Source organism: Macrotis lagotis, chromosome 1 (genome assembly GCF_037893015.1).
Source record: "Macrotis lagotis isolate mMagLag1 chromosome 1, bilby.v1.9.chrom.fasta, whole genome shotgun sequence".
Taxonomy (NCBI): domain Eukaryota; kingdom Metazoa; phylum Chordata; class Mammalia; order Peramelemorphia; family Peramelidae; genus Macrotis; species Macrotis lagotis.
The window spans coordinates 520,234,461-520,258,842 of record NC_133658.1 but is presented as its reverse complement, the minus strand read 5'-3'; the positions used below and the strand labels follow the sequence as shown (position 1 = coordinate 520,258,842).

Below are 24,382 nucleotides of genomic sequence, written 5' to 3'. Positions count from 1 at the left end.
AATTTTTTTTTAAAGAACTAAGCATGGGGCTGCTAGGTGGCACAGTGGATAGAGCACTGGCCCTGGAGTCAGGAGTACCTGAGTTCAAATCAGACCTCAGACACCTAATAATTATTTAGTTGTGTGACCTTGGACAAGTCACTTAACCCCATTGCCTTGCAAAAAATTAAAAAAATTTAAAAAAAAGAACTAAGGATTCTCTCAGGTAAGTGATTGGTGGTAATCCAATATAAAACCTATTGAGTTTGTGACTAAAAATATTAAGACCCAAGAGGACATATATAGCCAGAATGATACTGGATTTTGAGTTGTGTAAGATTATATTTAACATCACTGAAAGTTAGCCTGTAATAGTGTAAAAGTGAGAGGGTTGTGCTAAATGAAAATCTTTTTCAACCCTCAGTCTACATTACATTGGTTAATGGACTCAAAGACAGAAAACTTGGATTGTAGTTTCTGTTCTTTTAATTATTGGCCATGTGAACATAGGCAGTCCCTTTGAACTTTAACTCCGCTTTTACAAACTAGATATAATAATATAATAAAATTTACATGACTCTGAACCAACATTCTTAATTTTCTTGTGTCATGGGCATTTTTGACATTTGAATTCTATATAGACCCTTTCTCAGAAAAATGTTTTTAAATGCTTAAGATGAAATACTAAGAACAGAAAGGAAATCACTTATACTGAAATAAAGTTAAAAAATATTTTCCAAAAATAGATCCCGTGAGGACCCCAGGTTAAGGACCCATGTTTTAAATTATAAGCCCTGGGCAAATCATTGAGAATAATAATATCAGTCTACTTAAGAAATAGCACAAAGAGATGAAATGATTACAGTGTTGAAAAAATAAGATGATTTAATATTAGATAGGGTTAGGTTTAGAATTAGAAATGGAAGATTACTTTGTGGTTTTGTTTTGTTTTTCATTTTTCTTTTATTTTCAGTTCCAAGTTTTCTCCCTCTTTCTCCCTTTCCCTCACACATTGAGAAGGCAAGAAAAACAAAGCCCATTATAAATATGAATTGTCATACAAAACACATTTCCACATTGGAATTTAGAATTAGAATTCTCACCTGTCCCCTAAGAAAGACAGAGACAGAGGGGGGTGGGGAGAAGAAAGAGAGAAAGAGAAAGAAAGAAGAAAAAAGAAATGAATTGATCTTCATTAGCTTTGATCTTCAGAGTTCAACTCTGTCTGGAAGTAATGCTTTGAATTATAATCAGTCTTCACACAAGAGTTCCTAAGTCTTTCAGAGTTTGTTCTACTTAAAATATTTTTGTTGTTCACTTCTTTTTCAGTGGTATTCAACTTTTTGTGATCCCATTTGGGCAAAAATATTGAAGTGAATTTGTCATTTTCTTCTCCAACTCATTTTGCAGAGAAGGAAATTGAGGGAAACAGGGTTAAGTGATTTGCCTAGGGTCACACAGCAAGTAAGTGTCTGAAGTCTGATTGGAGCCAGGAAGAACTCAGGCATGACACTAGGTCTGGAACTCTATCCACTATATCCACCTATCCTTCTTATTATATTATTTTTGTATAAATTATTCTCCTAGTTCTGCTCATTTCTCTCTTCATTGGTACATATGCACCTTCTTAGGTCTTTCTAAAGCCATTCTCTTCATTTCTTACAGCACAATAGTATCCTATCATATTCATATGCCATAACTCTCTAGTTGGTAAGCAATCTTTTATTTTCTAGTTCTTTGTTACCCCACCAAGAGCAGCTATAAATATTCTTGTACAATGAGTCTTTTTTCCTTTTTTGTTGAATTCTTTGAGGAAAGTACATGCAGTTTTTTAATCTATTTATTTATCTATTTATTCTTATTTTGTACAAATGATTTTTTATACATTACTAATATATTTTTGTTTAAGAGTAAACATAATGCCCCTTCCCCCAAAAAATATAGACCTGCATGAGTGATAAAGAGAAAAAATAAAATTAAAATTAAAAATAAAAATAATAGATGCAGCCAGGTGGTGCAGTGGATGGAGCACTAACCCTGGAGCCAGGAGCACCTTGAGCCCAAATCCGGCCCCAGATGCCCAACAATCACCCAGCTACGCAGCCCCAGGCAAGACACCCAGCCCCATTTGCCCTGCAACTCCTCCCTAATAATAATAATAATAATTATTATTATTATTATTATTATTATTATTATTATTATAAAAAATGTGCTTTAGTCTGTGTTCCAACATCACCAGGTGGATCACATTCTTTATGATAAGTCCATCACAAAAGCTACTTCCATATTTTTCCACTGTTGCCATTGCTGATTGCAACTCTCTCCTTTCATATTTCCCTACTACCATTTACTATATTTTCTCTCTCCTTTCACTCTGTCCCTTTTCTTAGATGTGCTGTAGGGTAGCTGAGTGGCACAGCAGACTGATCACCAGCCCTGGGGCCAAGAGGCCCTGAGCCCACATACCCCCTCTTAGGCCCAGCATCCACCTGGACCTATGGTCCCAGATAGGCCATCCAATCCCAGCCCCTTGCAAGAAGTTAAAAAGAAAATGTGTTATATCTGACCACTCTCCCCCCATGGGCCATCCTCTCCTCCATCACTCACATCCCCCTCTTTCCCCTGTCCCCCTTCTCTCCTTCTTACTCTAGATGTCTATACCCCAATGAGTATATATGCTGTTTTCTCTCCAAGGCACCTCTGATGAGAGTGAAGTTTCCCTCATTCCCCCTTGCCTTCCCCTCTTTCATATCATTGCAATAGCTCATTGTAATAAAAAAAATCTTATTATATGAAATATCTTAGCCTATTCCACCTCTCATTTTTCTTTCTCCCATTACATTTCCCTTTTAGCCATTTAATCCATTTTTACACTATATTATATCTTCAAATTCAGCTCTTTCCTATGCTTCACCTGTAAAAGCTCCTTCTACCTGCTCTATTAAATGAGAAGGTTCATATGAGTATTATCAGTATCATTTTTCTATACAGGAATACATATAATTCATCATCATTAAGTCCCTCATATTTTCCCCTTCTCTTCCACTTTCTATGTTTCACTTGAGTCCTATATTTGAAGATCAAACTTTCTGTTCAGCTCTGGCCATTCCAACAGGAACATTTGAAATTACCCTGGTTCATTGAAAGTCCATCTTTTTCCCTGGAAGAGGATGTTCAGTTTTTCTGGGTAGTTGATTCTTGGTTGCATTCTGAGCTCTTTTGCCTTCCAGAATATTATATTCCAAGCCCTATGAGCTTTTAATGTAGTTGCTGCTAAGTCCTGTGTGATCCTGACTGCAGCTCCACGATATTTGAGTTGTATCCTTCTGGCTGCTTGTAATATTTTGTCTTTGACTTAGGAGTTCTGGAACTTGGCTATAATATTCCTGGGGGTGGTTTTTTTTTGGATCTCTTTCTTGGGGAGATTGGTAGATTCTCTCAATTTCTGTTTTGCCCTCTGCTTCTAGTATATCAGGGCAATTTTCCTGTAGTAATACTTTGAAAATGATGTCAAGGCTCTTTTCCTGATCATGACTTTCAGGTATCCCAATAATTTTTAAATTATCTTTTCTGAATTATCTTTTCCATATCAGTTGTTTTTTCAATGAGATGTTTCACATTTTCTTCTAATTTTTCATTCTTTTGGTTTTGAAGTATTGTGTCTTGATTTCTCATGAAATCAACACCCTCCCTCAGTTCCATTCTACATCTGAAGGATTTGTTTTCCTCTGAGAGTTTTCTTATCTATTTTTCCATCTGGCCAATTCTATTTTTTAAAGCATTATTCTCCTCAATAACTTTTTGAACTGTTTTATCCATTTGAACCATACTGGTTTTTAATGTTATTTTCTTCAGCAATTTTTTTGGACCTTCTTGACTATGCTGCTTACTTCTTTTTCATGTGTTTCCTACATCTCTCTCACTTCTTTTCCCAGTTTTTCTTCTATCTCCCTCACTTGATTTTCAAAGTTTTTTTGAGCTCTGTCATAGCCTGAGCCCAATTTCTGTTTTTTTTTTTTTTTGGAGTCTTTAGATGCAGGAGCTTTACTTCCTCATCTTTGGATTGAATATTTTGATCCTTCTTGGGATCATAGACAAAGTATTTCTTAATGGTGTTCCTCTTTTTTTCCCCTGTTTACTCATTTCTCAAATCTGTGCCTGGTTTTGGGGTGCTTCCTGAGCTTTTGAGTATTATTGGGACACCCCCCCAAACAAATATCTCCATGTGTGAGGCTCTGTCTTCCCTCCTGGTCTGTGAATGACCACAAGAGCACCCCTCTGCCATGGGGCTGAGGTGGGGGGCCTGCTATTCTATGGGGGGGCCTAGACTGTGATCAGGATCTGAATGTGGTCAGAGCCCCAGAGTTTTGTTCCAGGGACAGAGGACAGACCTCAGCTAGGCTAAGCACTCATGCCTGGGGGCTTCTGCTTACAGGCTCCACCTGCTTCCAGTTCCTGGATCTGGGCTGCCATAGCCATGCTGCTCCCCAAGTGCCCTGATGGCTTGGCTTCACACGCTCACTCTGGCAGAGGTCCCACCACTGATCCCTTAAGTTATGCCCAATGCTCCATGGGGTGTAGATCAGGAAACTGCCCCCACTGCTATGAGCCAGGGCTCCCAGGGCCCTGGGGCTGCCTCCAGGAGGCTGAAGTTCCTTCACTCTGGTGGGCTACCCCTCCAACCCCATGGAGCTGAGCCTTTCTGCTATTTTCCAGGTTACCTTGGGCTAGAGAACTGCCTCACTGGATCCCTCTATGGGTTCTGTCTCTCTTGAAAATTCAGTTAGAGTCCTTATTTTATAAGTTTAGAAATGTCAGAGAGAGAGCATCTAAGAGACAATCCTCTCCTGTCGCTATCTTGGCTCCACCCCAAAGTATATGCGGTTTAATGACTTTTGGGACATATTTTCAAATTGCTTTCCAGAATATTTGACCAGTTAGTTCACAGTTCCATCAGCAGTGAATTATAGAAACAATAATTCCCATAGCCCCTTCAACATTTGCCATTTTCCTTTTTATGTTGACTTAGCTAATCTGGTGCATGTGAGGTGGTACTTCAGAGTTGGTATAATATGCATTTCTTTAATTATTAGTGCTTCAGGGCATTTTTTCACACTGGATTTCTTCTTCAAATAATTTCTATTCATAACCTTTGGCTATTTGTTAATTGAGTAATAACTCATTCATATAAATTTGTCTAAGTTCCCTTTATATCTTAGAATTGAGACTTTAGAAACTGCTAAAAACACTCCCTATTTTCTGGTTTTACTTTTAATTTTAGCTGCATTGATTTAATTTGTATTAAAAAACCTTTATTTTTAGGTAGACAAAATTGTCTATTTTATCAACTGTGAAATACTTGTAATTTCTTCTATGCTTTTCCAATTTCCTTATGACATATATATATATCTATATATATATATATGTATGTATGTATGTATATATATATATATAAATCATGTACCCCTTTGGTACTTATCTTTTATTTAGTATTGGTCTACACCTAGTTCTGTTCAACTTTTCCAGTTTTCCCATCAGTTTTTGTTTGTTTTCTATAGTGAATTTTTACCCCCAAAGCTGGAATCTTTGGGTTTTTAAGAACATTAGACTACAGTGCTGAGGCTGATTTCTATATATATGAAATACCTATTCCATTGATTAGTTTCTATATTAATTATCCTGTACCAAAGTACTAGAGCAGTTATGATTTTGTAATATAGTTTGGAATCAGGCATTACTAGGTCTCTTCCTTCCCATTTTTTTTTCATTGATTTCTTTGATATTCTTAACCTTTTGTGTTGAGTCCCTGTTCAAATATCATATGTTGAGTCCCTTTCTGGACTCCCTCAATCTTCACCAGTGTTGAAGGGGGTGATTGATTTCTTTGATATTCTTAACCTTTTGTGTTGAGTCCCTGTTGAAATATCATATGTTGAGTCCCTTTCTGGACTCCCTCAATCTTCACCAGTGTTGAAGGGGGTGATTGATTTCTTTGATATTCTTAACCTTTTGTGTTGAGTCCCTGTTCAAATATCATATGTTGAGTCCCTTTCTGGACTCCCTCAATCTTCACCAGTGTTGAAGGGGGTGAAAGACAAGGAAGACAAGGAAGACAAGGAAGACAAGGAAGACAAAGAAGACAAAGAAGACAAAGAAGACAAGGATGACAAGTTCTCCAAGATCCCCAAGTACTCCATTTATTCACCAAAATACAAGTGCTTAACTATCCTTCCCAGTCTCTAAACCACTCCCACTCCTGTGGCACTTAGTAAAACAACATTCTGGTGCTCAAGGGCACCAGGTGATGAAAATTTACAGTATTTCCACACACAACAGTCCCTAACACTTTTGTTTCTCTGAACAACTTTAAAAATTATTTTTCTTTCTCTATATCAAATGATATATATATATATATATATATCAAAGCAGTCCTTTGATAGTTCAATTAATATGACATTGAAAAATATATTAATTTATACATAATTATTATTTTATTATATTGTTTTATAAAATATATATTTTTGTACTGACTTGTCCTATCCATGTCTCTTTATTTGTATAAATAAAGGTTTTAGTATTGTGTTTCTGTGTATGGCTTAGCAGGTAGACACCCAATTATTTTATACAGCCTGCAGTTATTTAAAGTAGAATTTCTTTTTCTATTTTGAAAGATCACTTTGAAAGAATTGGAAATATAAAACAGAGAAACTGATGTTGAGAAACAAGAAAAATGAGATTGAACCATGGTTTTCACTGAGGGGATGCAGGGAAATCTTGGGGTCTTTTAGGAATTTTGAAGCAGAAGAACAGCAACTTGATTTTAGTTATCACCCTAGAAATGACTAAGAAAAGAGGGATTGAAAAAAGCATACCACTCCATAATTATGGAGCAATTGCTAATCAAAGAGATTAAATTGGTTAAAAAGCATTTAAAAATTAAATTGATATTTCAAAAAAGAGACTGAAAAATAAAATCTTCATAAAGAAGAGAAATTTCAGTTTTACTCTGTATTTATGTCCCTGAAGCACTTTTTAAAAAGTATCATTTATAGAACACAATTTCTATTACTTTATATTATATATAGTATATATATGTTAGGTTTTTTGGTTTTGTTTTTGTTTTTTGCTACCTCTCCTTCCCCAATCAGATGGTAAACTCCCCAAGGGTAAAGATCACCCCCTTCTTTACCAGTGCTTTGCGTTGTTATAATTGTTTATTTAATCAATAAATTAATACTTGATTATTATTATTATTATTACTATAATTATTAAAGAAAAGAAAATATGGGTAAGACAAATCAGAGCAATACATTCTAACTGATTAATAAATTATTGATATCTTATTGTAAAATGAAGTAGCTATTCAAATGTTAGATGCAAACTGAACTAATTTGAAGTTTTAATCTCAGAAGATGGAACAAAATACAGAAATATGTTCATCCAGGGCAAGAGTGAACTATATATAGGGAATCATTTTCTATTTGTTTTATTTCAGACATCTTGGTACATTTCCTATGTCTAGAAAATTCTGCTTATTATATTGATTGATGCATTAGATGGTAAACACTATAGAAAGAATGTTATGCTGCAGATAATCTCATTTTGACCTTTATGAGACATCAGTTTGATGCATAAAAATTTATCTTAATAGTTGTCTATTCAAGTTTGGCTTCAATGGTAACATCATTCCGTGATGGCCAAAAGTTTCAACTGAGTATGCCAGGTAGCGCTGGTTTTTAAGAGTGACTCTTGAATCACAATCTAAATGTCTTCTAATTGATACATAATGTCTGGGCCAAATCCTATGCTGTGTGTGAAGTGTAACAGACTAGTTAAGCATGAGAATAAAGATGTTTATTATTGACTCTTAGCTGAGCCATGCTTCTAGCTGAGTGACAATGATTAATGATGAAACATGAAAAATGGTCAGCTAGATTCTGTAATGAAGTATGTGAAGTTTTTGTGTGCATGTACAATAATGGACTGTGAGCAAAGATATGATTTGACTATAAAAGAAAAGTTCATGAGAGAGAAATTAATGGTCAAATCATGTAAGGACTGTTTAGAAGTTATTATCCTATATACAAATGTTGCAAGAGATATGTGACCTAACTGTAATCTGTATTTGACCAAAAAAGGGGCGGGGGAAGGATGGACAGAAAGAAGGAAGAAAGGAAGGAAAAAGTTTTAATAACAAGATTTCCTCTTTATTTTGTGTGTGTTTTTTACTTAGGTGTTGACCCCAGGACAGATCAAATCAATCTGCCAGGCAATTCTAGAATCAGGGAAGCAGTATGCAGCGAAAAAGAGAAAACCATTTCCTTTAATGTATTCTTATTATGGGACTGAATACTTAGGTAAGTATAAGATGCAAAGAAAACCCTGGAGTGTGTAGAACTTTTGTGATTAAATACAATACTGACAACAAACTAGATTTTAAATAGTAATCATAAACTTCACATATGAGAACTCTAGAGATGATACTTATTTAAAATAAAGACAAATGAGCAGTCATAGTTTGCTTTCTACTTTTAATTACCTTCATATAGCAGCAGAGGTTGAAATAGCAATTAGAAAAGTTCCTCTAATGTAGATGCAGTTTTTTTTTCTATAAAGATTTTCAAAATCCTTGAAAAACTCATTCTCTCTCTCTTCTATGTACCTGGGAAGCATGGCTGCAGCTGCTTTCACTTGAGAAACAGCTTTAAAATGGATAGACCAAACTAAGATTGCTGATTGATAATGATTACAAAGATACAATCCACATCAAATGAGAGATGATTGCTTCTCTTAACTATGAGTACCTGCAAGAATGAGCCTATGGAACACAGGAACAGAAACTTCCTGAGAGATTTTTTTAGTGAATCTAAGTTACTGGCTCCCCTACCTGGTGCCGGCATAGAACCTGGGTTTAAATCCCAGTGGTACCACTCCCTAGTTTTTGTGGTAAACCAACATAATCTTTTAGGACTTTGTTTTCTTTTTCTGTAGAATGAGAAGGTTGGAGTAAGTGACTGCTGAGCTGTCCTCTGGTTATAAATTTGATTAGCTATGATTGGATTATGCTCCATTGCAGCTACCACAAGGCCACCTAGCTAGCACCATAGAGCAGAGAATGCTAGGCATGGAGTCAGGAAGAAGATTCATCTTCCTGAGTTTAAATGTGACCTGAGACTCTTATTAGCTGTGTGAACCTGAGCAAGTCACTTAACCCTGTTTCCCTCAGTTTCCTTATCTGTAAAATGAATTAGAGAAGAAAATGGCAAATCACTTCAGTATCTTTGCCAAAAAATCCCAAATGGAGGCACCAAGAGTCAGAAATGATTGAAATGACTAAATATCAACAAAGCATCTATTACATATATATGTCCATATGTATAACATAAACTGAGAAGGAATCTAATACACCAAAAATTTTTTGAAATTTTAAAATTTGATTTTATTACAAAGCATGTATTATTTTATTTTTCTTTCTTATTTTTTCAAATTACATGTAAAGATAGTTTTCAACATTTTTTTTAAGATTTTCAGTTTCACATTTTTCTCCCTCCCTCCTTTCCCTCCTTCCTCCCTTTGATAATGAGCAATCTGGTATAGATTAGACATGTTCACCTATGTTAGACATATTTCCATATTAGTCATGTGATGCAAGAAGAATTAGAACAAAAGAGGAAAAAATATAAAACATAAAACATTTTAAAAATTGAAAATAGTATACTTTGATCTGCATTCAGACTCCTTAGTTCTTCCCTAGATGTGAATGAATTTTCCATCACAAGTCTTTCAGGATTTTTTTGCATTGTGCTACTGAGAAGAGCTAAGTCTATCATAGTTGATGATCATATACAGTATGACTGATAATGTGTACAATGTTTCACTTTATTTAGCATCAGTTCAACAGCATGTGTCTAAACAATATAATGGTTTAATATATATATATTATATATATATGTATAAAATCCACTTTAAATCTTGTATATTTATTACATTAAAAACCCTTCTCATTATTCTTCCAGATAGCAATATTAATAGCAGCCCTACCCTATATGGGCAGTATATGGAAATACTTTTTATTGAACTTTTTCTTACAAATTATTTTTCTTTTAGTAGCAAGATAGATCAACATTTTCTTACAAAGTAGACTTTTCAAAGTAAATCTTTAACCATATTATAACTTCCTGTAAATCATAAGAACAGTGCTTTCAAGTTTCCTGACCTTAATTTTAAAGGTGATAATTTTTAATCCAGAAACCAGAAAGCTCCTCATAATTTCTTTTTGAAAGCCCAGATTTTGGAAGTAAGATACTTACTTGGCTTTCTTTTTGCAGTTCTGATGTTATTAGCATATTTAAAAAATGAAGCAATTTTTATCCTCAAATCTTTTGATAGGGATGACTGGAAATTAGATGGAGATGAGAAAACTAAAAAGCTTTCTAAGAGACAACAAAGCACCAGTCAGAAAGAAGTATAGCTCCTGTCTAGACAACAAATTGTGCTAGCTAGGGCAAAGTTAAAGGTGTCTGAGTGGGAGGAAGAAAACATCAAATATGAAAAGTTGCTTAAAGAGCAAGTCCAGAGATTTGTGCATTTACAATGGTGCCTTCCCAATAGTGAATACCACCCTAATTTGAATTTGAAAAGGGGAACAGTGCTAAGTTTAACTTTGCTTTAATAATGTTTTTTTTTTCCTCTAAAGAAAGACTGTGAACAGTATTGCTGAAGAAACTCCAAATTAATATTGGGAACAGACCTATTAGTTGACACTGTACTTCCAGCCTGGGTGAACCATGGTGACCCAATCTCAAGAAGACAATAATAATAATTATATAAAGGAAACCTATATGCTGAGAGAAATTATTCTAATCTTTACACTAGATTCCATAAAGACTATGCTTTGTTAGCCTAATTGTACTTAAAGTAAGAAACCTATTTTTAAAAAGAAAAATTCTATAACTATCTCCTCACTAATTTATATTGGTCTCCTAGCTACTGTGCCACAAGGAATCTTTACTCCATTTTGCTCTTGTTTACAGGTGCTGCTCATGGTCTGTCTTCCATTCTCCAAATGCTGCTCTCTTACCATGAGCACCTCCAACCTGCTGATCGGGAGTTGGTTTGGCAAAGTGTTGACTTCCTCATGGAACAGGAACAAAATTGCAACTGGCCTCCGGAACTAGGAGAAATGATTGAGAGGGAAAACGAGCTGGTCCACTGGTGTCATGGAGCTCCAGGTTATACATTTTGATTTAACTCAAAGTGTCCTCCTGGACCTAATGTAGCAAGAAAGAGGGAGGAAGACAGAGATACCACCTCTGGTTGCTTCTGAAAGAAGTTTTTTTTTTTTTTTTTTGCAAGGTAAATGAGGTTAAGTGGCTTGCCCAAGTGTCTGAGACTGGATTTGAACTCAGGTCCTCCTGACTCCAGGGCCAGTGCTCTATCCACTGCGCCACCTAGCCGCCCCCTCTCGTTTCTGGAAAGTGACATCAACTTTGTACTCAGGGACACACATTTTTCTGAGTCAGAAAATCATAAGACTTTAAGGAGCCTGCAGAAGAGATAGAGTTTGGCAGATTGTCTAAAAGATTCACTGGGTCCTAAAAAATTATTTTAGATGTCCTAAATTTGCATTATTTGGTCCTCATTTAAGTATATGAAAAGATATCAATGTAATGTTATTTCTCACCAACAAAGATTTAAGAATTAAACATGGGTTTTAGTTTTTAAGTGGTCTTCCATAAGCAAAGATAATTGGGAGTTGGCAATACTATTCAGATCAAAAAGAATTATAGCAGATTGGAATATAGTGAAAAATTAACCCTACAGTTAGGTGTATACTGGATACAGTGCTGGGCATGGAGACAGGAAAACTTGAGTTCAAATTCAGTCTTAGATACTAGTTGTGTGACCCTGGGCAAGTCATTAAACCAGTTTGCCTAAGTTTTTTCCATCTGGGAAATGAGAATATTAATAATGCTACTTTCCAGGTTGTTGTGGGGATAAAATGAAATAAACTTGGGAAATGTTTGACCCTGTGCTCGCTTCAGCAGCACAAATACTAAAATTGGAATGATACAGAGATTAGCATGGCCCCTACATAACGATGACATGCAAATTTGTGAAGTGAAGTGCTTGACCCATAATTGGTGCAATGTGAATGTTAACTTTTATCATAACTAGGTATTATTAATACTGGCTATTCTCATCTTTCCTTATTACTACTAAGAGTTATTGCCTTTTTAGAGTCTATGTCACCATCAGGGTTGAAATACTTCTTCCTATTAGTTCTCAAGGCAAAGGGAGGCAAAAGGAAAAGTAGTCTATGATTTATTTCTGGGTATTCAGCATCTGATTTATCTTTCCTCTCTGTAGATTATTTGCCTGGCACTCTCACCCTTACCCCACCTCCATTTAATTACTTATTAGTACTTATATTCAAGGGAATTGAGGGAAATTTTTTAAATTCCTCAAACCAGTCAGTTTTGCTAGTTATGAATTTCAGTGGGGAAAAACATTGAACAGGGAAGATATTTAAGTATCGGTTAATGTGAGATTTGAAAATTATGCATGGTTTTAATTTTTAAGGGCTCTCTCTTTAATCCTTCATAGGCAATTGAGAATTGGATATATTATTCAGTTTTGTCTGATTTCAGTAGGCTATTTACTTATTATCTTTTAAATCCACTCTGAGATCTCAGACCTTTATATTTTAATAGCTGGTTGAACCCTCTGCCTATTGACAAATATTCCAGATGTTTTGTCTTATACTTGCAGTCTTAAAAGGAAAGGGACTTGAAAACAACCTTATTCACTTGCTCTACTGCCATGGTATTGCATCTCTTAAATCTTTTCTTCAACGATTTCTTGATCTGTCCTTATTGATGAGGAACAGTTGACATTTTGGTTGGTATTGTGGGCCAAGTCTGACTCAGGCTATACCCCTGGTTGTATGAAATTCAAAGTTGAAACAAAATGAGATATTTGTTGAGCCATTCTTGCTAATATGCTGTGGACTAAATATGCCTATCAAGCATCTCTTCATTGCCTTTTTATCAACCGTCACATGGGAGATTTTATTGCTCTGTGATTTATAACTATATAATATTACTGGAAAAATGCTGGTGTTAAAGAGATTTTTTTTAAATGCTAGTGAACAGTTTGTTGCAGAACAATTTCTCAAATGCAATCCAGATTTCTACTGTTTTGCTAGGATCATCAGGGATTATGTTCCTTTAGCCTAACCTTTCAGATCTGAAAGTTACTTCCACACCACACTGTGATATCAGAGTAGAACCTTTGTGGAGGAAACAGCCTAAATGCCTCTCAATTTAATAAATGTCCTGAAAAATCATTTTCCTCAGTTGAACCACTGTCAGGAAATCAACACAGTTGTTCATTCAGAGCAGTATCATTCCATTCTAATATTGACTCCATTGGCAACTATTCCTGTAACCCCTCTTTATGATATTATCACACAGTCTACTGTCTCTCAAACTATTATAACTACAGATTGCATTTATGTTTAAATTATATTCATAGAACAAATTAATCTTGTTCTGATGGAATCTGGAATACTCTCAGGATGAAGTAGGCAATTAAGGAATTAGGAAAGTGCAAAAGAAGAATTAAACCTGTTTTTAATACCTAAATTTGCCATGTAAAGCTATTTTAAAATAATTCATATAATTTCACAAATTATATTTTATAAAGGGAATATTATAAAGGGAAAATGGAAAATTTCTCATTAAAAACATATTTCAACTAAGATCATCAAATTCATAGAGAAACCCAGATAGCATCTTGAATTATAAAATCATGAAATTTTTGAGATAGAAGAGACCTCTAAGATCATCTTATAATTATCTAAATCCATTGCTTAATCAAGCAAGAGTTCCATATACTAAGAATTCATCCTCTAGCATGAAAATCTTTGGTGACATTCCTCTCTCTTGGGTCTGTGCATTCCATTTTTATAGAGTTCTGTTAAGCCCTTCCTTATATTGAACCTAAATAAACTTTTTTGGCAATTTTTGCCTTTTGCACCTAGTTCTTCCTCTCTAGGGTCAAAAAGAGTAACATCACTTAATGATGTTGTAGGTGAAGACAATTGTCTTATCCCTGGAAGCCTTCTCATCACCAGATAATGACATCATTCTCTCACTGTTCTATTTGCTCTCTTCTGGATTAGCTTGTGAATAGCCTTTCTAAAATTGTATCACCCGGAAATCAATGGTCCAGATGTGGTATGATACAAGGAGAATAAAACTGGACTGTTACCTCTTTTTTGTGTTTCTCTTAATGAGTTAATAAGTCAATAAATATTTTATTACGCATTTACTGTATGCCAGATACAAAAGTGCCTAATATTAAGGTAGTTTTTATATAATTATAATTGATGATCATAACCATAATTCCTTGTGATAGCTAAACTGAAGAAAAATTAATTATGTGATTTTGGGGGTTTTTTTTGGCAAGGCAATAGGGTTAAGTGACTTGCCCAAGGTCATACAGCTAGATAATTATTAAGTTCTGAGATTGGATTTGAATTCAGGTCCTCCTGATTCCAGGGCAGGTTCTCTAGTCACTCTGCCACCTAGCTCCCCCTCTCTCTATTAAACTCTCTCTCACTGTCCTTCCCTCTTTTCTTCCTTCCCAGCCTATCTCTTTTTCTCTTTCTCTTTTCTCTCTTCCTCTCTCCCTTTCATTCCTCCTTCTCTTCTCATCCTCTTCATCATCCTTCTCTGTCTGACTCTCTTCCTCTCTTTCTATTGTTTTGCTTTCTCATTGTCCACCCTCCTTTCTTCCTTCTCTCCCTTTCTTTTTTATTACTCTCTCTCCCTTCCTCCCCCCCTCCTCTCTATCTCTCTGCCTCCTTCTCTTTCTCTCTCTGTCTCTCTCCATGTGATCTTAGTGTAATTTATTCTACTACCTTGAAAATTGGTAATAGTTTGGATCAGTCTCAGTTAACCAGAATGTACAATTAAGCCAAATAATTCAATCCTCAACCATTCTGAATAGATGATCACTATAGCTGCCATAAATTTCAATTTAAGAGTCAAGCAAACTGTGTTCTAGTCTTGATTTTGTAAATGATGCATGCCCTTAGGAAATAAGTTAATCCTTTATATGAATTTATAAAATTGCATAATAAGGCTTGCTTTCCTTAGCAAGAAGTTTTGATACATAGAATTATGATTGAATAAAAGCATGCAATGATGGTGACACCATTGAAGCAAATCCTAGAAAGATCCTCTATCCAATGAATATGGATTAAAAGACAGCACAGTGATGGCTTGGATTTTCCACATCTCTCTTAAATATTTTTGATAGATCAATAATAATCTCTACCTACCCCAGGTTCAAGCAGCATAACCCACTAATTTTATAGATGTGGAAACTGGAACCCAGAAAGATCACATTGGGAACTCTACAAGACCATCTCCTTTATAGGTCCTCTGGTTTCAATTTCAGAGTTCACCAGATTGTGTGGGAAGCATTGTTATAGACATTTCTTTTTCTGTCTTCATTCTTGCTGTTCCATATCTTTAATAAAATTACAGCATATGCTACAGCTCAGAATTATTGCATTCATTTATCCACTTAACTATAAAATCATACCTTTTCAGAAAAAAAGTGAGAAACCAAAATGTTCAATGTATCATTATTTATGCTTGATCTGTTATTACTAATGGTTACAAAAGTTGTTAGAGTGAACCCTCAATTGATGATGCTAATAGAGTTCAATGGATAGTTCCAAATGAGGAGGTCATTGTCTGCATTTGTTTTTGCAATACATTTTTGGAATGATTTTTAAAGAAGAATTTTTCTTCTGATGGTGTTTTGTTTAGATAGTATTAAAGTTTGTTTAGCTCCCCTGAACTAACTGGAAATGAGGGTGATGATCCAATTCAGAATCATTTTGAATTGGCAGTAAGCTTAAGGTGAATATCATAATCTCAGTAAGCCTAAGATTAAATATTTTCCTTCTGGAATCCAGATAGATTTCTGTAATAATTTCATTGTGGTCTCCTTTCAACCACTCTACCTGTGACAACAATAATATTATTTCTTAAGTGAGAGGAAATTTACCTGTATTATTTTTTAATTGTTTGTGATACTTTTTATTTACCAAAGTAATTTCCTAACATACCCTCCTTCTTATTGAACTTTCACAAACACAGTTCAGAAAAACAAAATGACCATATCTGACAGACATACTGGGCAGACATTCTAGGGAAATCTACACCAAAAGTCCAAACTTATGAAACTGCTGGGGTGTCTCTTTAGAGAAATGCCTTCTTTTTTGAGGATTCCCAAACAAAATGCAGCACAGAAAGCAAGAATTATTTTAGAAGTTCTAATGCCAATAGATACCCTTTCTTACCCCCCACATTCCTTTCCAGTTTTTTAGTTTATTTTTTTTGTCTGAAAATCTTTATCTTCCCATTATTACTTCACCCTCTTACAGTCTTTTACATCTGGCCTGATTCTAAGCCATAGAGGGGAGGAAGTGCACAGTGAAAAATTGTGTGCCATTAAATTTGTACACTAAATATTATCAACTATGAAATTTCCCTGCCCATTTACTAATTTCACTCCTATGCACAAACCTTGGGAGGGAAGCCTTTTGTAGTCCAAAGTTCTGCCAGACAAGTTAGATAAGGATATTCCCTTCATCTGGGACCTGGGCACTACTCCTGTTTTGTCTCAGCATTCTCTCCTGTGTATCTCATTAGGCATGCTGCTGTAGGACTTAAAAAAACCTGTTCTTTCTCCTTCCAGGACACTTTAGTCAATGTATTTCTCCTCTAGAATGTGATGCCAAAAGATAAAGTGATAAGAAAACCAGATTGTTCTCTTATTATTTAAGACAGGATCTAGGATCAGACCCTTCCTAGTTGTCAATATTAAATTTACTAAGTTTGCAAAATGTGGAAAATATCTTTAAAATATCTTCTCATTCTCTGTTTTTTAAAGCATCAGAATCTATTCAGAATACTTCCCTCCTGACCTCATTCAATTTATTTTTGGGAAATGTGGTGAAACTACAATTTTAAATTTCTCAAATAATGCTACTTTATTAAATTCTATTACTACATGCATTCTTGTCTAAAAGAGAATTTTGTGGTGGCTAGGTGGCTCAGTGGAAAGAACACTGGCCCTGGAGTCAGGAGTACCTGAGTTCAAATCTGACCTGAGACACTTAATAATTACCTAGCTGTGTGGCCTTGGGCAAGCCACTTAACACCTTTGCCTTGAAAAAAAAAAAACTAAAAAAAAAAGAGAAAGAGAGAATTTTGCACTCATATTCTGTATCAAAAAAATCCAACTTTCACCAAAGGGTTGTTTTGGGTACTAATGCTTAAAATCATTATGTAAAATTGGTATAATTCCAAAGGGTCTAATGTGTATGATTAAGAGTACCCACATGGTTAGAGAGAAAAACCCAAAAGGGTATGCAGCCCCAAAAGAATGACTTAGAGGTTTTCTATAGGATGAAATTAGATGCTAAAAGTTATTATAAAGATTAAGGAATTAATCCAGTTTTAAGGGCAGCACACCACACAAAGTATTGGCAATATGATCTCATAAATTTCGTTCCTCAAAACATTTTATGGAAGGGATATGATAACTATGTCTGCTCCCATTCCCCTTGGATTGTAGTGTGCACTGTGGCATCAAAGTGGAATCAAAGGCCATTTAAAGTTGAGGTTCTAAAAAGTTATTAAACCTGCATACCCTTTGATACCTGCCTGCTACTATACCCCAAAAAGATCAAAGAATGAAGAAAGGTACCTGTATCTACAAAATTACTTAACTGCTTTCTTTTTGGTCATGGCAAAGAAATAGAAATTAACAGAGTGTCTCAAACTGGGGAAGGACTGAACAAATTATGAGTATGAATGGAATAGTATTATTTTGGCATAAGAAATAATGAAGAGGACAGTTTCAGAGAAACCTCAGAAGACTTGTATGAAAACAGAGTAAAGAGAGCAGAAACAGATTAAGAACAATATTTTAAAGACCAATATCTCTGAAAAGCTAAAAACTCTGGATAATGCAATAACCAACCACAATTTCAGAGGCTTATGATGAAACATACTACCCATCTCATGATAAGAGATAATAGATTCAGAAGACAAATTTTTTGAATATAGTCAATGAAGGAATTTTTTTCATATGATTAAGCATATTTTTAATAAACATTTTTCTTTTTCTTTTGGGGAGAGCAGAGAAAGGAAAACAGATTTTTATTAATTTAAAAAAGAAATTGTTAAAAATTGACACTTTCAGAAATAATGGATTCTTAACTTTTTTGATCATGAATTCTTTGATAATGTGGTAAAGTCTGTGAATCCCTCAGAATAGTGTTTTAAAATCCATAAAACAAAATAATAGGATCACAAAGAAAGAGGATATACGAAAGTGCAATTATCAATTTTTTTTTTTGAAAAGTAGGCTAAGAACCCCTGAGTTACCATTTAGGACAGGATTATAAAATACACTGTGTTTCATCATTGTCTAATTTTTCTTCCTTAATAAATACATTTACACAAAGAAATCTGAAAACTATATGGTAATCTAGTTTTATAATCTAGATTATAATACTAATAAGCAGTTTGGTGTTAGATGTATTAAGCTATTTCTAATTGCCTATAGGAAGATTTGACTTTCTTACAAATTACCTCAAACTCAAGAGGTCTAAAATAAAAGTGTATTTAGTAGAAAAAAGACTACTGAAACCTGGAGACACTTGGATTTGTACTCTGTCTCTACCACTTTCTAGCTGTGTGACCATGCACAAATCATTTGGCCTTACTAAGCCTCAGTTTCCTCACCTGTAATGCATTACTCACCTCACAGAGTTGTAGCAGAAGTGCTTTGTAAACATTGCAGCAATATGAAAGGTTGACTTTTGCTGCTAGTTATGAACTCAAGATTGGAGCTTCTTGAATTTTCTGTTTCTACCTGAGGCAGCATCATTCTAGTCACCAAGGTTTGTAAATTCAGTCATCCTTGATGATTCCTCTCCTTTACAGAGACCTGGCCTCTTAGCTAGAAAAAAAAATGAGTTTGTCTTATCCATGACACATAATTAGAGTGTGACCTGGGCTAGCCATAAATTTTTCATGTTAAATGAAACTCCTTAATACCTAAAGTGCAAGACTATATGAATAAGAAGTATCATCATAAGTCTAGTTTCAATCCCAGTTCCTTTCCCATCACCAATTATTATTATTATTATTAGTCCTCAAAATAGAATATGATAACTATTTTTTAAAAATTTACTTTAGTTTCAATTCACAGAACAAAATAATTTCAATTCACAGAACAAAATAAGCATTTCCATAAAAAAGATGATTGCACATGAAACTCCAAATCTACCATATAGATTGCTATTCCCTCCAAAGCAAAAGTTTTCATGTAAATTTATTTATATTTGCTTTCTTTTCTTCCCTCCCTACTCTGCCCTAGAGATGACTACCATTAGACACAAATATGTATATATATATATATATACATATATATGTATGCATGTGTGTATGTAAAATTATTCTATACATATTTCTGTTTGTCAGTACTTTCTCTGGATGCTATGGGATCATTCTTCATATGCCCTTTATCTTTAATTTTTGTATTTATATTAGTAAAAATGATATAATTTCTCAAAGTGATTTTTTAAAAATTTTAAGACAATGGAGTTGACTTGTCAAAGGTCATACAACTAAGCAACTATTAAGTGTCTGAGGCCAGATTTGAACTTAGTTTCTCCTCACTTCAGGACCACCTAGCTGCGCTATGATTTTTAAAACTATACAGTGTTCTCCTCGTTCTGTTCACTTGACTCTTCAGCGCTTTGTAGAAGTCTTTCTAAAATCATTGAGCTTTTCACTTCTTATAATAGTAGTATTCTGAATACCTAATTCATATATATATTGGCAAGTACTTTGCATAGGCTATCTTGATCCCTACAACAACCCTGCAAGTTTGGGATTTATTATCATCCCCATTTTACAGGCAAGGAAACCAAGGCAGAGGTTAAGGTATTCACTTAGTGTCACATAGCTAGTAAATGTCTTAGGCAGAATTTGAACTTAGATCTTCCTGATTCCAGGTTCAGCATTCTCCACTCTATCTAACAGCTGCCTGAATTCAGGCCTTATTCAACCTTAATCAAATTAAAATCCTGCTGCTTCCTAATATAAATCTACTCAAGCCGTTCAGGTAGCCACCTAAGCAAACTATTCTCATACCTTCCTCTTAAGATTTATTGCATATAATTTTCCTCTTCCAGGAATAGCTTCCTCCCATCTCTTCTGCTCATATAAACCTCATTCATATTTCAAAGGTCACCTCAAGTCTCTACATTCTATGAAGCCTCTTCCAGCCACACCAGACTACATTGTTTTTCTCTCTTCTCCCAGCTCCTGGGCAATTTAGTCTATCACTTCTCTTTTTAAGTTGTTTTATAATTTATTACATTTATTTCCCATTATCAAATGTCTGTGTTTGATTTTTCCCTTTTGTTTTTAGGATACATTTTTATTCTAAAAACTTTAAAGAGTAGAGATGGATTTTAAAAATAGTGATAGATGGCTATAGTGTAAATGTTTATCCTAGTACCATAGATTTTAGAATTGTAGCGGTCTTTAAAGATCATCAGATTTAACCCAAGGAAAGTGTCAAATTAATTTTGTTGTAATGGAAGTTTATTGAGCATAAAATCCACATGGCTAATGTGGAAGTATGTTTTATAAGTTTTCATGTGTATAATGGGTATTGTATTTCTTGCCTTCTTAAAAGTGGGGAGCCAGTGAAGGGAGGGGAGAAAATTTTGAACTGAAAATATAAACTAAAAAAAATTAGCATGGAATCTGAAATCAGAAAACCTGGTTCAAATCCCAGTCCTGCAACTTCCTCACCAAGTGTCCAAGCCCTCTCTCAGTTTTATTTTATTTATTAATAAAATATAGTGGCTAAACTGAGTGGTTCCCAAGCCCCTCTTGGTCCTAAATTCTGTAACTTTTATTTAAAAGTTAGAGAACTGGCCTTGATAGGAGCTAGCTGCTACTTGTTATCTTGGTTTATTTCTTATCTTGCTTTTGTTCTTGCTATTTTATTGGTTGAGTGATTTATATTGAAATCTTTGTCTCTTCCTAAATAAGGAAGATGAAGGGAGGAGGAGGAGCAGAAGCAATTCCACAACTAAGCAGTTCACATTTGTAAAGGGACTATTGTCATATTGGTTTTTAGTGATTCTGATTTTATTTTAACCGATGTTGTTGTCTAATGGTGGTATTTAAATACTGTGCATTTTGACATTCTGTGAGAGAAAGCTAAGCTGTGTAAACATTTAGTCACTGCAAACACTCTGATTTGCCACAATTATTTATCTGTATCCATAGGAAATAACAACCTGTTTGTAAATTAAGGACATTATCCTAGTCTAACATCTCCAGTCCTACTTTTCCCAAAAGGTACCGAAGTACAATTGTAATATTTTGAAATAAATTTCATAGGTCATAAGATAGATTTCATTTATAAATGAAAAGCATGACCTCTAGATTGAATGACAGATGCCAACATGTATGTTTTTGATATTTTTACAGGAATTGCCTACCTTTTTGCCAAAGCATACTTAGTTTCCAAGAAACCTCAGTATCTGGACACTTGTATCCGGTGTGGGGAGCTCACATGGCGAAAAGGACTGTTGAAGAAAGGACCTGGAATCTGCCATGGTGTGGCTGGCAGTGCCTATGTATTCCTCCTATTATATAGGCTGACTGGAAACTCTAAATATATCTACAGAGCGCAAAGGTCAGCAGTGTCTCCAAAGAATTGCACCTTTTCCCAATAACATCTGTTCTTTTTATAGCTATAAGGTTACTACAGCTTTCCCACTTTAAGAAATGGAAAGAGAGTGATGCTGGGTGCCCACATCATCTTAGATTCTTTAGTGCATGATTGGTCTGTTTGCATCATTCATCTAGTCTGCATCTGAATGAGGAAAGATGATAGTCCTTCTGTCCGATCTGACACTGAGGGGTAGAAGTGATTTAGAGAATAAAAGGATCAAACTAACAAACCATCTAGCTCTATATTTTCTTTTTTTGAATGGGCTTGGGAAAGAGTTTGGTTTTTTTATCAAAAGTTTAGTAATGTACCCTAAAATTTACCATTACATGTATTTAAAAGTCTATGAATATAGGGGCAGCTAGGTGGTGCAGTGGATAGAGCCCCGGACCTGGAGTCAGGAGTACTGAGTTCAAATCCGGCCTTGGACACTTAATAATTACCTAGCTGTGTGGCCTTGGGCAAGCCACTTAATCCCATTGCCTTGCAAAAAAATAAAAATAAAAAAAAGGTCTATGAATGTGACAAATGCCATTGAACTCATTCATGTTTTTCATCCCTGTTATTTGTCCTAGCAATCCATATCCTTATTACCCTTGCTGAAAAGTTGTGTTTCTAGACTTTGGTTAGTCTATTTAGAGAGTAGAAGGATAAGGAATGCAGAATGGGAAATTTGGAAAGTAACCAAAACTTTGGCAACTGAGCTCCAAACTCTGCCCACTAAGCCACATTAAGCCTTCTTTTTACTGTGAAGAATCTCTATCTTTTTATCTTACAAGTAAAAGAGGTCCCTTCTTTACCTAGAAGACAACATACAAGTAATATGATTTTGTCTCGTTTATGTATTTTCCCCTTATTCTCTAACATTGATCATGAACATCAAATGATAAGTATAGAAATATCTCATCTATCCAGAATGCAGTCATTTGGTAATATCTATAACATAGTCAAGAACTGGAAAATAAGCTTTTAAAAAGCATGTGAGCATCCAAGGTAAATATTCCTAAGTCCATGCCCTAAAGTTCATGTATTTTTCTCAAAAGGAAACCTCTGACCCTTACTCTGAGTCAGGTGGGTGGGACAATAGAGTGCTGGACCTGGAGTCAGGAAGAAAAGTTCAAATCCAGCTTAAAGGACAGTTAACTAGCAATATGACCATAGGCAAGGCATTTAACCTCTTTCTTGGTTTCTTTATCCTATAAAAGGGCTATAATACCTCCCAGGGTTGTTGTGAGTAAAACATGAAAGAATTTTTGTTAATTACTTTGAAAATCTTTAAGTGCTATATGTGTATATATCTATATATATGGTAGCCATTATTATTTGACATATTCATGCTGCAGTTCATTATTTATTCTGTAGAACCAAACTTATTAGGCAAATCAAATTAGGAGGGAAGGTAGGCAGGAAGGGAGAAAAAACTACTTTAGGCAAGGCAACTAAGAAGTCCATTGAGTTACAGGAGGTTTTCCTGGACCACATGGTAATATCTTATACTCCAGATGTCATGTTTTTCCATGAATCTTTTTATACTCCAACAATCTAATATTTCATTACTTTGGGTATGACTTCCAATGATACATTGTCAACTCTCCACAATTTGACAGTCATTGAGAATTTTTGTGAATTTTTGTCATCCTGCTCTTTATGATTGTAGCTTGAGCAGTCTCCAGAAGTCATATAACCTATAACCAAGCCTTCTTCAAAGTATTAAACTTGTTCTATGTTTGTAAAGCCCAAGATTACCCATGAATGAGTAAGAAGCATTAGAAAAAGACTTAGAGGAAGTTTAAAGATCTCACATTAATAAATGCTCTTGGAAAAATGAAGTGCTCTCCTATATGTAATTTTGCATAACTGTTAGATATGGATACTGATTCTATCTGGGGTGGAGTTATCAGAGCTTTGTCTCAGGACACTGAATTTGAAGCATGCCACATTTATAAGGTTCTGATACCACTTTAGTCCTCCAGGGGCACAGAAATAACAGAACTTAAAAGCTAGTTAATAATTAGTTAAAATCGGAAATCCTCTTTCACCCTTCTTCCCTACCTGCCCTTTGCCTCAGAAGTTGGTTGTGATATTTGCCCCAGGTATAAAAACTCCTAGTTGTGGCTCTGATAGGCACATCAGAGCTATCACAAATATCAACAGAATTTATTAATCCCCAAAGTAGTGTCATATGGCAAAAGAAATGGGGCCCTATCTCAATCTAATGGAACAACAGCCTTAAATATGTTTGTGATCTTGACTCTTAAAATTACTTTTCAGGGTCATAAATATATTCAGTTTTCATAATGGTTCAGATGGATCTATTCTCTTTGAGATTTGTGAGAAAGATGACATTGAGGTAATCTCCCCTGACTCATGATAATAACATCCTTCATTGGAAAGCAAATGACCATGCTGCTTGAGAAAATGAAGTGTATAATTCTAGTTTCTTTTAGAAAAGTTAATTTGACCATGGCTATATAAATCCCAAGTTAATCTAAAGATAGGGTCAGTTGGAAAATGTGTTGCTCCCTAATAAGTTTTAATCTTTATTATAAAT

At 34.8% G+C, this 24,382-nt stretch overlaps 1 protein-coding gene and 1 non-coding gene across 2 annotated transcripts in view; both read left to right on the top strand.

The window, feature by feature from the left end:
* Positions 1 to 24,382, top strand: part of LANCL3 (LanC like family member 3) — a 129,452-nt gene that overhangs the window by 82,817 nt on the left and 22,253 nt on the right. Inside the window, exons 2-4 of the mRNA XM_074214198.1 lie at positions 8,213 to 8,336; positions 11,013 to 11,210; positions 21,588 to 21,795. Coding sequence (XP_074070299.1) covers positions 8,213 to 8,336; positions 11,013 to 11,210; positions 21,588 to 21,795 — 530 coding nt within the window. The remainder of the gene's footprint in view (positions 1 to 8,212; positions 8,337 to 11,012; positions 11,211 to 21,587; positions 21,796 to 24,382) is intronic.
* LOC141510552 (U6 spliceosomal RNA) lies at positions 12,011 to 12,121 on the top strand. The gene has a single exon (XR_012475020.1). It is a non-coding gene; the product is annotated as a U6 spliceosomal RNA (small nuclear RNA).